Source organism: Sylvia atricapilla, chromosome 21, assembly GCF_009819655.1.
Source record: "Sylvia atricapilla isolate bSylAtr1 chromosome 21, bSylAtr1.pri, whole genome shotgun sequence".
Taxonomy (NCBI): Eukaryota; Metazoa; Chordata; class Aves; order Passeriformes; family Sylviidae; genus Sylvia; species Sylvia atricapilla.
Genome location: NC_089160.1, coordinates 5,341,824 through 5,357,887, shown reverse-complemented (window position 1 = coordinate 5,357,887; position 16,064 = coordinate 5,341,824). Strand labels below are relative to the sequence as shown.

Genomic DNA, 16,064 nt, shown 5'->3' with positions numbered 1-16,064 from the left:
CTCCACCCTGTGTTCCCAAAACCTTGCCACATTCACCCAACACATTCCTCAGAAGGGAACAACAGACCTTAAAACACAGAGAACCAAGATAGATTTGGGTTTTTCCTAGCAGAAGTGAAATCCTGCTGATGAACACTCAGTCCCCCACTCTGGCTGGTTCTTTGGTGGCACTAACACTGGGATGGTTTTGCCATTGACTTCTGGCCTGGACTCATCAGAGCATTTTAAACATTTCAGTGTTCTACTGACTAGGAATGTACTTAAGTGCATGGCTTTACCAGGCCAGGCCCTCACTGTATTTGATAACCTTCATTTGTAAATGAAAATTAGCACTTTTCCCTTTCACAAAGTGAATCTTGGAAGAATCCTTAGGCAAACCATCCCTTACTAAGGCAGTGAAAAACTCACATCTCGTTTGCGTGGCTTTATGTCAGAAAGAACATTGTTGCTTTAACTGAGCAAAAAATAGAACAAATACAGAAGATACTTGGGGGTTTCCACCAAGTATTTTCTTGGAAAAGAGGAATTGCAGGCAAGAGTACCAGTTATAGAAACAAACAGCCCTGAAAAGAAATGAGGGTTTGCAAATTCTTAAAATATGAAGGCCCTTTTAAAGAAAAACCCATCACAGCTTCCCTGACCAGAATGCTATACCTCCAAAATAAATAGCTTTAATCTCTGCTAATCTTATTTCAGCAAAGAAAAGATAAAGCTAGCAACAAGAAAATTATTATTCCATCAAGTTCAATAAGTCAATCTATTTTTAACAGCCCTGATCTTGATTTTATTTAGTAAAACAAGGTATCCAAGTTTTCCAGCAGAGCAGATAAAGGAAAAAGATGAGTATCCCACAGCTGCACGTAATGAGGGCTCCTGAAGTAATGGATCACATCCTTCTTACTGTGAAATATTCAAGAGGGCTCAAGTAAAGAGAATCATTTCCTTCAGCACAAGATCAAACTCACTTTGAAAGCAGGAAAATGTGGGAAGTATTAGGCTAGGCTGTAGGTTCAGTCAAGGATAGGTATTATACACTTCATACCTGCCAAGATTTGTCTTCTAGGAATTATGTCCTAATTCTATTACCAGGAAAACGTTTCAGAAAAGGCTCTGTTCTTGAAAGCTGGAATAGCAGACACAGAGATCAAAACAAACTTTTTCCAGACATGTGATTAATATTTGCCCTCTTATTAGGCAATTTGTTGGGAAAAAAAAAAAAAAAAAAAAAGTCATGACAGATCTCTTGCCAGGGGAAGCATTTTTTGGCTGTGCAGAGGCTGTGTAGCCTGGCTTTCCTGGAAGCAGGAGAAGTATCTGACAGCAGCAGGGGTGAGCTGTGAGGCAGTGCAACAGAGCTTGACAGTGGCAGGGGAATAAGAACAAAAAGCTGCTGCTCCATCCCTCAGAGAAGAACAAGAAACATCCAAACTCTGAGTGGGAGAGAGCCACAAGGACCATCCAGTCCAGCTCCTGAGCACTGCGAACAGAAATGGCCCAAACCCAAATTCCAGCCCTCAACACGCTGCTAATGTGAATAATTATTTGTGAAGCCAGATGAGAATTGGCATTTTAATGCCATAAGAAGATGCATGAATTGAGATTTTCCATCACTTTCTTGCTGCCAAAATTTCAAAGTTTTCCCACAAGACCAAAAAAAAAAAAAAAAAAATCTGGTTCAGAAACTTGAATTGACACTTGTGAAGTGAGTGGCTTCATTCTGATGCAGATGAACACTCTCCTTCAGAGATCAAATTTTTTTGTTTTGCCTTTATTATTCTTACAAAGTAATTGCATTCTCATTTGTTATAATACCCTTTTAAATTATGTCAAAATTATGCAATATAATAAAAATTGAAATAAAATTGAAGCGAAGGTCCCTGATCTTATCAAAGCAAAACTTTTCAATATAGCTGTCACCGAAGCAATATCTCTACATAAGACAGTCTGATTTAATCAAATCAACACTTCCCTGACAAGAAAAAAAAGGCTGCAGTCAGATAGTCTTCAGGCAGCTCTTGCAGTGTCTACAGAAGATGCACAAGCAGGACTTTGGTGATGAGGCTTGCAGCCAAACCAGCACTGGGGCAGCACCACACTGATGCCATTTGTCCCCAGGCAGCTCAGCAGAACCCAACTCCAAGACCTTCAGTGCAGGGTGGCTGTGGAGCAAAACCTTTATAACCTACAGGGAACAGCTCTTCAGCCCCACAGCACACAGGGAATCCTCAGCACAAGAGAAGCACATGCTAGAAATTACAGACTTTGATTCTACATTGAGACCCAAAGAAAAGGGCAAGTGTTTTGAACTCATGGATAACGCCAGATTGAATATACTTGGGATAAAAATCACAAGGTACTAAAGCAGATTTTAAAAAATGCTTCAGAGTAAATCAAAGAACTTGTGCAAACACAACACTTACAAGGCTCATAGATTTTAAACGTAAAATACAGGAAAAAAAATAGAGCAGAAGAGGGAAGATCTGAGTTCCCTAAATGTCTGCAGAAACTAAAACCAGAATTATAAATATTTCCCGTCCCGATCTTGTTCTCTTTAGATTCCTGTTCTGTTTTCTTTCAGATCATGACTTACATCTGATTTCACTGTTCATTGCATCTTACTGTTCCTTTCTCTGCTACCTCACTCTCTTATCCTGCTCCCTGTCCAACTGCACCTACAGAAACATCTCAGACTTTGCCATTTCCTCTTGCTTAGTCAAAGCTCCATTATGGCTGGGACCTTCACACACTGCTGGATAGAAATGTTCTTCTGCTACTCAGCACTGAGACAAGTTTTACATTTAGAGGACAAAAAGCTCTTTTTGCTGTTTCATATGGTGGATCTTGACATTGGTAGTCTATCTATTCTTTCATAAGCAGAGCTCCCACAGACTTTAAAAGGAGACCTGTGCATTTAGGCAGAGAAGAATATTGGAGTCAAGGTCCACCCATGCAGATCTGAAGATAATTTTCATTAGCTAGGAAGTCAAACACAGAGACATAAAAAGTTCGACACAGAGTCATCTTAACTTGGTTGGGAGTTTCTGATGTGAAAAAGCAAGAAGTTCCATAGCCTAGAAAACTGTAAAGTGCTGGAAAACCTAGTTACCAGGAGGGCAATTTCATTCTTTATGTAGCGTTTCACATTTGAATGCTAAGTAACCACTGGAGGGGGAGGAAAAAAAATCACACATTCAACAGAGGAACTCAGCTGCAACTCCCAGCACTTCCCAAGTATAAGAAATGTAAGCTGTGCACAGTGCCCTGCGAGTCTGGGTGCCAACCATGACATTATGGTCCTTTTGCCACTGGTGGTGTTGCTGCCTATCAGAGAAAATATACATTAGCAGAGGAATTAAGGAACATCCCTGCTATTGAGCCATCACGTCCACATCCCATCCTTCATGCTGTGGAACACTCGTTCCAGCAGGGGACTCCACTTGACCAAGACGACACAGCAGCAAGTCACTAATACATAATTAACATGCAATGGTGATTAATTAGGTAACATCTGACCAATAGCTGGGGCTCTCAGCTGCCTTTGCCTGCCTCAGCACACAAACACACTTGCAACTCTCTCATTAATCCAGAACCTACCCCATTTCCCCCAGCAAGCACAGGCCAAAGGGGGGATTCCAATCTGTTGCACAGCACAGTGTGGAGCTGCATCATTTCCATCTACTCCAGTGTGCTCAGCATGCCTGAAATTAGGCCCAAATCTTTGCTTTGCAAACAGCATGCCATAAACATCCCTGTAGTGCTACAAAGAACACCCAAACACAGCCACCTCCATTTTTATCTTTTTTTTTTTAAAGATTCTCATTGCTTCTGCTTTGTACATAGCGTGTATTTTACTTTCCTTCAAGAAGTTTGATTTTAGGGTTCTGTGCATCTACGCACTTGAAAAAAACACCCTGAGTTATGATTGACTGACGTACAGCTGGGACCAAAATCTTAATTCCATTGCTTAATGACTGCTGTACATTAGCTTATTAACAGAGGTCTGTTTATTGACTCTGCTCCGTGCCAAGTGCTTACGGCGGCTACTCTGCAGTCCCCGTGGAGGCTCTCCACACACGTAGCACAGGTAACAATTCCTGCTGAGGCAGCACCGTGCTGTTCCTCCAGCTGTTCTGGTGCCATCCTGAGAAATAGGGTCAACACTGGCATCTCATTTATTTCCTGATGCTTGGCTTGCAACCTCTTCCCTCTAGAGACAGCGCTGCTCACAAGAGCACTTTACTTTTATTGCTCCAGTTAAGCTCTTTTGTTCTTCAGTGGAGGCTGCTCAGCCCAGCAAGAGCCACAGCTCGGGCTCTCCAGGAGAAGCAGTGTTTTGGTTTGATTGAACAAATGGGCCTTCTCTGTTTGTCACTGCTGGATGCACACCTCACTCGCCCAGTGTGGGAATTGACAGTGCTCAGAAAATAGATCTCAGACTCCAGGCAGCGACTTGAAGCCTGTAGAAAAAGTTGGCCTGGGAAATGGTGAGGAGGAGCCCAAAACAATCCCTATAAACAATCCCTGTGTATATATATATATATATATATATATATATATATATCTCCTCCTCCTGACACCTGGTGTTTTTCCAACTTGTTTACTGGTAGAGGTGTTTACAAAAAGGTGGTGCCCTACAGGACCAACCCTATTCATTGTACCCAAACAGTGTATAAAAAGAATCCATCTTTCAATAAACTTTGCTACAAGCCCTCTGAAGAAATCAGAGTTCTATGTGTCATTACATGAGCCATCCTGAATCATAACAATAACCAAATTCCATAACAAAACTAACATGGCAGTGGCAAGAGCAGAGGATTTTTTACTGCAGTGCCTCTTTCCTGCCCACAAACTGCCCCAGCTCAGCAGCAGGCAGAAGGGCCCAGCTCTCCAGGTGCGCTGTAGGAACCCTGCCCAGGGACTTCTGCAATTACTCAGGAATGTCCTTGCCCTGAGCTTGCAGATACATCTTGATTCACTGGCTGTCAGACACAATTCTGTTTCATGTCTCCCCAAAAGATTACTGGATTTTGATTAAGAAAGGTCAAGGGCAGCTTTTCCCTTTCAATATAAAGAGAATGACTTGAGGAAAAAAATACTCATCACCTAGCACCAGGACTTTTATCTCCACTTGAAAAATTAAATTGCCTGAAGTGATGGAAGGCTTAGGGCAGAGTATGCACAGAAATGTTTTCATGCAAATAAAATCCTAAATAATTTATCTACATGCTATAATTTTACATCTCCCGAAAACTGTTGGGGTGTTTTTCTGCAGATGCCTTAGCAGGAAAACAAAACACAAAGCTCACATAGCCAAGTCTCAGATAATACCCATTTGCCAGAACAATTTTAACTGCACATTGTATTACTGACCCAGCATACCAGAGATTTAGATTAATCCTTAACGCTTCAATACATTCCCCAAAATAACTTCCCCAATATTTGATTTTCCTTTGAAGGAAAGTGTGTCAGAGATATAATTAGCTCTAGCTGCATACTCCAAATCTCTGCCTGGCACTGCTCTCAGTAAAACACACCTTCAGCCAGTGTGAAATTGGTATAGCTACATTGAATCTGCTACACACAACTGCAGTGCTTCACACCAGCTAAGGATCTAAGTATGCATAACTGAGGGAAAAATACACTTTTACCTGGAATGATAAAGCTGCAGAACACACAGGATCTCGGGCTGAGTAAAACAAATGACAAGTTCATAAGAAATACATTCTTGTAATTGAGTTTAAGGCACTAAATAACCACTGTCTTCTAACAGAGAATCAGATGCACGGTGGGTATCCCTACATTAATTAGGAATAAGACTGTCACATGGATTTTAATGAAATAACTTTATATCTATGGCTTCTCCAGGATATTAAAGTCAATTTATCTGAGGAAGACAAGTAAGGGCTGGCTTTTTGTAGGAATTGGAGCAGTTCATTAAGGAAGGTAGCAGGAGTTAGCACCATGTGAAAGAGCTCTTATTTTTTAAGGTACAAAATCTGAGACTCTCAATTACCAAGACAGAACTGCAGAAATCCAGCTGGCTGATAGAAAACAACACAAGTTACTGCCCTTACACTAAAGCACCGTGTACCTTGTGGCTGTGAGCACAAAGTACAGACAGCACTTCAATAAAATACTCAGCAAAACCATTTTTCTCAGATACAAGCTCCCAAACATATTTACCTTAATGCATTTGGCCATCTGGACATTACCTACAGCATAGCTTAGGACAACTAATGCTCCACATCCTGTGTTGCTAAATGCCACACTAAAAATTTAAATGGGAGGCTTTTAGCTCTCCTAGTCCAGAACAGAGAATGCCAAGCCCATTAGCACCTAGGAAGGCAAACATCCAGGCCTCTGTCACTGGATATAACAACCCTGAAGTGCACTGAGCAGTTCTGCAACCAGCCAGCTCCAAGAGCTGAAGGTTTCCATCTCCCCTCACCTGTGGAGACTCATTAGACCAATCCTCAGGAAAATCCACAGAAGAGCATATTGGTGTTACCTCAACCCCCCAGTCTTATTTAGTGTTTTACTGATGAAAGTGCTCATTTCACACACATTAACTAATTAAAAATTCAGATTCTCCTGCTGTATCATGAGAAGGATGAATTCCAAATTAAAGCTTTTATTTGAAATAATTAAATTTTGGATAAAACACATGAGGTTTCTCTTTGGGTTCTAGTAAGAGGTAAGGTTAATGAGAGCAAACAAACACCTCAGCCTTTCCCACTATCAAATGCTTGCTTGACCACTCCAGCCCCAAGTTTCCTGGGTGAAGGGGACAGGACCTGTGTCACAACTTACATTCTCTGCACAGCCACTCAAACATGTAAGTTTCTGGTTTTCCATCTTTCACACCAACAGTTTCAGCACAGATAACAAAATTTAATTCTTCACTCGCTACAGAAGACCACTGAGATGTTTCACAGTATGAGCCTGATGCTCTGTGTGGCCTTTTCAGAAGTGTTAGAAGCTTGTGTTTGAAAACACAGTTCTCTCTGACTACTTCAGTGCAGTAAGGGCTGTAACAAGACAAAGGCAATAGCTAGTTTTGATACAAGAAGGATTTTTATTCAATCCAAATGTTTTCTGTACAACAGAAAGGTTTTATACAAAAGAAGGAAGCATCCATTCAGTCACAAGAATAGGCACAAAGCAGTTTCTGAACCCTAGTGCTTTAGAAAGCCAAGAAGTTTTTTGAAGAACCAACCATGTGAAGTATTGTTATAGATGTTATAATCCTGGTTTGGGTCATTCTCCATCACGTACAGCTCCCCTGCATGGACATTCTGGAAGTCAGCACTGAAGTTGTTGGGATCAAACTGAACCCACAGAGTGTACCTGTAGTCAATGGTCCTCAGGGAATAGCCCATGATCCTGATGTCCTTCAGCTTTGGTTTGTCAGAGTTCCACTGGGGAGTGTCTGCAGGCCGGGGATATTGGCTGAGAGCAGCAGGTTCTTCATCCAAACACCTGGCAGGGTTATCACACCCTTCCCTGCCTTCCTGCACCTCTCCTTCAGAGACATTAAAGTAGTGCACAATGCTGGTGCCCTCCGTGCACAGCTCAACACCAAACGACGTCCGCGGGCACGCAGGAGGCACCTGCAGGCCAGCCAGGTCTGCAAGGGTTGGAAACAGAGACACCAGCTCCACCACCTTCTGACTTTGCCCTGGAAGAAATTATATCAAAATGTAAGCTATGGAATAGGGTGGTTGGACAACAACTTTTTCTAATAATTCAGTTGTTTTATTGCAAGTGCTCTGTAGAGGATTTTTGGGGGTACCAAAATCAAGGCAATTAAGGAGTGGCAGTTAGTGTGAGGATGCCAGTCCGTGCACTTACGATGTACTTTTAACAACTTAAAACATTTAGCCTTAGAGATAATCATACCCATCAGTCTGAAAAAGAGCTCTTCAGAAAGACAAAGTAAATTCTCAAGGTCAAGAGACACATCACCACCTCTATGTACCCACTGCAAACACAAAAGAAGCACTGGACATTTACCTTGAGGGGCTGAGCCTCCAGTATGGCTAAAAGGGTCAAGGTAGGGGAAGACCCTTGTTCCTTGGCTGCCAGGGGAAGTTGTCATTCCTGGGACATAAAACATCAGTGGCACTCGGGTAGCAACATCAAAATTGCTGTACTTTGCCCATTCACCATGTTCTCCCAGGGACCACCCTAGGTGACAAAGAACACAATTCAGAGCAGATACTGGTTTGTAATCTAGTAGTCAAGTCATTTCTTATTCGTTAAAAAGGTTATATGAAAAGGTAATGAATCTGTATTTAGATGTAACAAGTCTTTTCTCTAATGTGGAAGCTATTTCAACAGCCATCTAAATCTTGCAACTTGATACTCTTTTATAAAGGAAATTATTACACCTTTCCTTACTTCTAGATTGTCAATATTAGAACTAGGAAATTAGCACTAGAACAGCAGAAAAGAGGAACTGGGGTGTGTCACAGTGACTGCAGGAGTCTCCAGATCAATTCCACAAAGGTGCTCATTTAAGTTTTGGGCAGCTGCCAGCTCTCCAATACTCCTGTTAACACTGTAGCTGAACATCTCTGGAGCTAAGGCTGCTCTCTGTGCCAGACTCAGGACCCTACCCCTGAGGAAGCAATAGAGATAAAACTTTTCATCTCTCCTCTTCCTCTTGAAAGAGATGCCAATGTGACTTCCTTCCAGGCAGATACACTGCCAACTTCACTTTGGGGGAAGACAAAGGAACTCTGTGACAGCTATGTTAACACATGTTTTTTCTTGATCACTTTGCCAGCCATGGTACTGGAAACACCAACTGTTTACAGTTATCCAAAGCAAAGAAAAGAAAAAATCAGTTTACAAACAAGTCAGAAGGAACATTTAGAGTCACTTTAGTACCAAAAGTATTTATCCCATTGCTCTGCAATTCGTAAGAGCTTGTTTATACACACAAGCTCACAGAAGACAACCCAAATTACCTATATATGTGACTTTAAATTGCTGTAGTTAATTCACATCCTAACTGGTTTAAATCAGCTAAGCCATCCCACAACTAAATGGATCATGACAGGGTTATTTTAAGAATATTAGAGTATTGAAACAAGCATTAAATGCTTGAGGTATTTGTCTCATAGTTCAAATTAAGTTTTTCCCCACCAGGATCCAGAGTGTGCATGATCTCAGATATGAGAGGGAACCATATCCCTTTTCAGTTTAGATGCTCTGCAAGCAGCAATGACAAGTGTAAGAAAACACACTTGAGCAGTTAATGAGAAAGCCTGTTACCCACTGTACCAGATGGCTTTCTACAAATGGTAATGGGGGAGGAATGGTGGCTGTACTTTTAGAGCACAGTTCCCAGCAAGAGTCACTCCTTGGGTAGAGGATGGGAATACATCAAGCTCAGCCCCATGTCCTGGCAGACAGCCTCATCCCTCACCAGCAAATCCTCAGCCTGTGCCTGTGGGGACAGAACTGTGCAGCCACAGAAGCCAGTGCCAGTCCCCTCAATCTGGCTGAGACAAGCCAGAGGTACAAGGTATGACAGCTCTGCTTAACATTATAGAAACACACACTGGATTAATATGCCAGCACTGAATTGGACAATGAAATTCTTAACAGGAAGCTCGACAAAGATTTAGATGCTTACCATGATCAGCAGTAAAAACCACAATTGTGTTATTTGAGAGTCCTACATTATCCAAAGCATTCAGAAGCAGGCCAATTTGCACGTCCAGGTAAGAAACTGCTGCATAGTAACTCTGACGAATCTGCCGCTGTAAGTTAAGGGAACAGGAGAGAAAAAAAAAAAAAAGGTTTTTCCCCAGACACATACAGCAGAAACAGGGGGTAGCTGTGTAAAAGAACTAAAGGACTCTACTTGTAAAGCTTTAATTTTGTCTGTAGCCCAATTAATGTTCCAGAAAAGGTAATATGGGAGGGGGCAGTTAGAAAATTCAACCTCTCAGGAGTGCTTTCAATCAAAACACTGCAAACAAATCTATTCTTCATCTCTTGGTCTAACCAGAGCATCTAATTTTGATACAAGCACTGGAGAGTCAAGGAAAATCTTGCAAAAGAAGATACACACTGGGTGCCAGCTTGAAACAGATAAACAGACTCAGGTAATGAACACAAATGCAGCATTGGCATCTGCTACATAGATTCCCTCACATGCAAACTGAACTGCAGTGGCAGTGAAGGTTTGCCTACAGAGCTAGAGGTGAAAGTGTACAAGGCAGGGAATTCATAACTGCCAATGGTCAGTTGCTGAATAACTGGGATCATCTAAGAGCAGCTGACTCCTCCCTTGCCTTTGAACAAGTGAAGGCAGATTGATTTCAGGGCACTGTGTTGACAGCTTACCTGGAAATCATCTGGAAGTGGTCCATAAGGGAAACTAACATTTAATGCTTCCACATCATCTCTCTGTCTGATATCCATCCAGGGGTTGTATGCCACAGAAGGTAGTTTCTTAGGCACCCAGGGATCTGGGGCCAATGTGATATTTTCCAAGGGATACAACTTGAGAAATTCCTTCACAACACAAAACACATATAAAAACACCTCCAACATATACTGTGTATTTTCTATTTAAACAGCAACCATTTTCCCTTGCAGGACCCTTTAATGTTACATTCACAAAGCTTCATTTCTCTCCCACCAGAGTGTGAAAAACAGCAATACCAGACATCCCCAACCAATTCCTGAAAAATACTGAGTTAGAAATACCTAAACCCAGCTTCCTGTATCTCAAAACAACACTGCAATAAAAGGTCCAACCCCACTTTGAAATCAGTAGGAGTTTTGCCACCAAGTCAGAGTATGAAATAAGAGATTTTGTAAGGCCTCGTTATGTCACACTCCAACTCCACACAGCAGCAGTCAGCATTATGGTGGCAGAGGCCTGGATTTTGGCTGAGGAGTCACAATTCATTCCCATTAAACGTTCTGAAATATATCACAGGTGACTCCTGAAGTTACACCACATCAAGGCTGGTTTCCAACTTGCTTTCCAGAAACAGCAATCAAGCATTGGTGAGAAGAGCTTTTAAAAACAAAAGCAACATTCATCTCAGTTCCTGCAGGTTCCATTCTCCTCACCTGTGGGTACCTCAGCGGGATATGTGGCTTGTGGTAACCAACAGCCAGGAAGAACTTTTGCCTGCTGGTTTTCATGACGTTCAGTAAGCGTATGGCCTCCTCAGTGCTCTGAATGTCAGGCAGAGTCCCCCCAGGCATTTCTGTCACATTCACTGGGCACACCAAGTTCGCATAAAGTCTTCCATCTTTTCCCCTACAAGTCTTCAAGAAAAAAAAAATAGCTCAGTAACTTCTGTTAGTAACTTCTGTTAAATGCAGAGATGAAATCTTCTCTTCTGTAACTTTAAAACCAATTTGTTTCTACCAACAAAAGAATGCAACTTCCACACCTATGAAAATGCAGAAATCCTCTCTAAAGCTGGGTAGAAGATTAAATGTAGTCACATGGGTGAAAAGCCCAGAGCTGCTATGATGAATAGAATCTCTGACCTAATGGAGATGCAGCAGCATTTGGTTACCCTACATACACCTATATTTTCATTCCTTCTGATCCCAAGAGTCCATAGAAAGCTGCCTGGAAGATACTGACTTGGCTTCTGAGCAGCAGTGGCTGATGTGTAACCAATGAAGAGAGACAAACTGGACTAAACAGTGGCCAGGAAATGGTGGCCTCAGCAGGGTGTTTGGGAGGGTCGCTAAATGAATACTTTTCTTTCTGTCATAGAGGCAAATGCTGCTGTTGTTAAAACTAGTCTTTTTCCAGCAGTAAACCCAAGACCAAAGCACTGCCAAAGCTGTCTGTACCCTCATGACTGCAGCTCCTTCTGGGCAGTGAACAAACTCCAACACATGATGGCATAAAGATAAACCATATTCTTTTGTATCAAACCTAAGAGTAACAAACATTCTAGATAATTGGATCGGAGTATAAAGTTTCAGATTATTTAAACGTTATTTTCATTATGGCCTCTGCTCACTCAGTCCTGAGCTCTTTATCACGTTAAGTTTACCCAGACTACTGACAATGTTTTGTCACTAACTAAAGCAAAGCCAGATCAGTTGCAGGTGCAAGCTGCAGCTTTTCAGATAAAGGAATTCATAACCCAGACACAAATAAGGATCATTCTTGCTTACATCTCAGTAACTGTAGTTTCCAAACACCAATTCAGAAACACTTAAAACATCTGCAGGATGGGCACACTGATTAACAAAACACACATTTGATAATCTAGGCCTTCTTTTGGAAAGCACAGAAACAAAGCCTTGAAGTGGTCAGTTGTTTCCCTGCACAAGGGTGCAGCCTCAAAACCCAGAGAGCACAGCCTGTCCTTGATACAAAGAACCTGGTTATATCCTGAACACCCTTCTCTGTTAGAGGGCCACAAATCACACTTACCTTATCATTCTCATACTTTTCAGCTGAAGGATGAAAGGGTGGAATGGACCAACTGTAGGGATAGTCATCACTGTAATTGGATGAAACCCCTGGAACGGATAAAGATATTAAATATATTTTAATAGTTCACTGATTCAAGAAGAGCTCAGACACAAGTTTAATAAAAAATTGGGTTTTTTCCGAATATGCTAAATGAAGAAACATTTCAAAGGAATCTTTGACAACTGAGGAAAAGATAACCAAGAAATAAAAGTCAGAAAGTTTAAGACAGATATTTTTCCCCAAAACACACTTTTTACTAGTGAGGGAGACTCAAGCCTGTTGAAGAACCTTACTTCAGGGAACACCAACAAAAAAACCCAAAAAAACAAAAACAAAAATTAAAAAAAAACAAAGTTAAAAACCACCCAGGATTACTAACAGTCTTCATGCATATCCTTGATTTACTATAAACTGAAGCACATACTGAAACTATCCACACAAGTTTAGTTATAAGATAAGGAAGTGCCAAAAAGAGGATCAGTATTACAATATTTTTCAACTCAGTAGTGTTACTGCTTTTTAACTAGTGAACTGATTTCCTACTGAACTTGAAGCATTAGTCATACATTCTACATGTCCTGATCCAGACTCGCAGCTTATTAGGAAACATGAAGAATGTACAGGCAGAACTAAGCCAACAAGTAATTTAATTTTCAACAGACACCTAACTTTCAGATGTATTTTTAGAATGTCAGACATTTATTCCCAAAATTCCCAGACAAGATGTGAAAACATCCATTAGATAAAAGTCATCTAATCCATTCATCTCTAATGCCTTAAGACTTAATGACAACCACTGTAAAATCTGGCTTATGATTATGATTTAGGCTCTTAATACAGACGAGAACCACACATCAATACTTCTGTAAGCTGGTGAGAACTATACACATCAAGCATTTCTATGTTAAGCAAATGACCATTCAAACCATACCAGGATGAAAAACTTTCCCCACAGACAGGGTCACGTAGCCGTTTTCCTTGAAATACTGGGGCATGGTGGAGTAGTTTCCTGCATGAACTCTCCAGTAGGAGTAGAAATCATAGAGCCGGGTGGTGTCAGGCCTGCGGCCAGTCAGAAATGAAACTCTGCTGGGAGCACACACAGCTTGCTGAGGAGAAACACAGCCAAGGAGGGGAATTTGGAATAAAAAACACACATGTGAGCTAACTTGGGCAGAGTGATGCCGTAAGTTTTAGCTTTCATATTTTCCAGATTCTGTATATTACTATATAACTCTGAACTTCATATAAAGTGTTACCATGTTCTCCTTACAGTTTAGTCAGACAAAACAATCCTTTTCCAGCCTAACAACCAAGGACACCATTGCAGCCTCAAGCCCAAAAAGCATAAACAACAGAGAATTGAGCAGAGCAATCTGGTACTTCTCTTGAATCTTCATGACCTGAACTGTAATCAGACAATTAACCCAAATATGTAAAAGGATCAAAACTTATAATAGTGTGAAAACATGTGGCCTGTTGTCCATCTTGGGTGGAGCCTCAGCCAGGCTCTTGTACTGCCCAAGGTGTATCCTTTGAAGGCCTTTTTAATAAATCCCTACTTTATTCCTCTAACATTGTCTAGCCTCTGCTCTAGGTAGGCTCTCAAAGCATCAGTACCTGGGCCATAACCATCTGAAAACTCAGGAATCACAGGGAACGAGTTTCACACCACTTCAAGCTGGAATGAACAGCATCCCTATTAAGCATATCAGTTCCAAACTGCAAGCTTTTAAAAAAGCAAGTCAGGTTCCACAAAGGCAGAGCTTTTAAAATCTTGTTGCTCGCATCACACAGAATGAAGCAGCAGTGGCAGGTGGACTGTGCTGATAAAAGACCAAAGTCTAGATGATCTGCCTTAAGAATAAAGAATGGATGAACACAGAAGGTCTGGGTTATGGTCCAAAGGTCTGACCAATTCTGCTTCAGACTGACAAAACCCAAGAGTTATTGCTTTGAAGTCCTATTCCCTAGCTGGAATACACAAATAGCATAATTTAAATGCCCTGTATTCATTTTTCTCACCTTAGTAAAGATGGGTTCACAAACTACTGTTCAGCCCAATCATTTATTTTCTACTGAAAACACTTCAAGTTAATAAATACTTGCTTTTTCCACTGGCCTGCCTAACACCTACTGTGATAAAACCAGTAATTATTTTGCACAGAGGAAACATGTTTAAGTCACTTATCTCACCTGGGCATATGCATTGCTGAACACCATGCTTTGGGAAGCAAGCTGATCAATGTTGGGAGATTTCACAAGCTTATCTCCGTAACAGCCCAACACAGGACGCAGATCATCCACAATTATAAACAAGATATTCATGCCATCTATGAAGGAACAGAATTAGAAGTAAATTAACCTGAGCTCCAGTAATCAGAGGTTACTTTACGCTGATTTATCAGTTTTTAGCCCTTAAACATTCGAGGACAGATTAAAATTAATAAAATGAGCAAGAATATCTTTGTAAAGGAATGTAAACAATAGGATTAATTCTTCAAAGACAGAAATTCTTTTTTGGCATAGACAGAAATACTGTGGTTTTCATTTCCCTTCTTATTTCATTGCTTGCACCCATGGTATTTTCTCCAGGGAGACGTCATCTCCTTGCAGCTGGCTGAAGTAGGTATGCAAAACAAGGAAGTACTTTATAGATCTACATACTACCGAACTCTACGGCCTGCAAGCTTTGAGCAGGGTGTTAAACCACAGGTAAACAACACTGTAGTCCCGTATAATTCTGCTCTGAACAGATAAAACTATTTTTCTTCAATTACTTAGACGTGTGTTTTTAAAACGTCCTCTCAAGGCAGCGGACTTGGGGGGTCGACCTGCTCGCCGCCGGGGGGTGAAGCCGCAGCTTCCCCAGGGACACACCGATCCCTCGGGACACACCGATCCCTGAGGACACACCGATCCCTCGGGACACGCCGAGCCCTGGGGACACCCGAGCCCCTGGGGACACACCGAGCCCCTCGGGACACGCCGATCCCTCTGGACACACCGATCCCTCTGGACACACCGAGCCCCTCGGGACACGCCGATCTCTCGGCTCCCGCCGGCCGCTCCCCCCAGCCCAGCCCCGCCGCCAGAACGAACCCCCGGGCCCGCGCCCAGCTCCGGGCCCCGCCGCCGCCGGGCCGGCCGCGATGGCATCACGGGGCAGCCGCAGGGACAGGGACAGGCACAGCCACAGGCAGAACCGCGCCGCCGCCATGGCCCAGCGAGGCGGCGGGGCCGGGCAGAGACGGCCCGGGGGCGGTGTCTTGAACCATGGCCGGAGCCCGAACGCCGCCGGGAGCGGCCCTTCCCCTTTCACTTCCCCTTTCGCTTCTCTTCCCCGCGCGGGGGCGCCGCGGGCCCGTGAGCGAGCGGGCGTGCCGTGAGGGAGCCCGGCCCGGCCCCGCGGTATCGGAGCTCGGCCCCGCCGTGAGGGGGCTCGGCCCGGCCCCGCGGTACCGGAGCTCAGCTCGGCCCGGCCCCGCGGTACCGGAGCCCGGCCCGGCCCCGCCGGGATCCCGCGCTCGCCGCCCGGGACTGTGCCCGCTGTACGGGGCTGTTCGGGGCGCAGCGCTGCTCCTGCCGG

At 42.9% G+C, this 16,064-nt stretch overlaps 1 protein-coding gene across 3 annotated transcripts; it reads right to left on the bottom strand.

Moving 5' to 3' along the window:
• Positions 1-7,055: 7,055 nt before the first annotated feature.
• On the bottom strand, positions 7,056-15,771 carry IDS (iduronate 2-sulfatase). 3 transcript variants are annotated; one of them, XM_066334069.1, is made up of 9 exons: positions 15,578-15,771; positions 14,672-14,808; positions 13,407-13,584; positions 12,434-12,522; positions 11,098-11,298; positions 10,360-10,530; positions 9,644-9,770; positions 8,014-8,187; positions 7,056-7,678 (listed from the first exon to the last, which is right to left on the bottom strand). In XM_066334069.1, exons 1-9 carry the CDS (start codon positions 15,693-15,695, stop codon positions 7,176-7,178), a joined length of 1,698 nt encoding a protein of 565 aa, XP_066190166.1. In that variant the 5' UTR covers positions 15,696-15,771; the 3' UTR covers positions 7,056-7,175. The 3 variants fall into 3 exon arrangements, with proteins under 3 accessions (XP_066190166.1, XP_066190164.1, XP_066190165.1); XM_066334067.1 differs by lacking the exon at positions 15,578-15,771 and having other exon boundaries at positions 13,407-13,564; positions 14,672-14,803; XM_066334068.1 differs by lacking the exon at positions 15,578-15,771 and having other exon boundaries at positions 13,407-13,561; positions 14,672-14,803.
• Positions 15,772-16,064: the final 293 nt, after the last annotated feature.

Coding starts and splice junctions, on each gene's coding strand:
- IDS (XM_066334069.1), bottom strand. CDS start 15,695: ATGGCGGCGGCGCGGTTCTGCCTGTGGCTGTGCCTGTCCCTGTCCCTG. Junction 13,585..14,671: donor TCAGCAATGCATATGCCCAG/GTGAGATAAGTG, acceptor GTTTCTCCTCAG/CAAGCTGTGTGTGCTCCCAG. Junction 11,299..12,433: donor AAAAGTATGAGAATGATAAG/GTAAGTGTGATT, acceptor TTTTTCTTGAAG/ACTTGTAGGGGAAAAGATGG.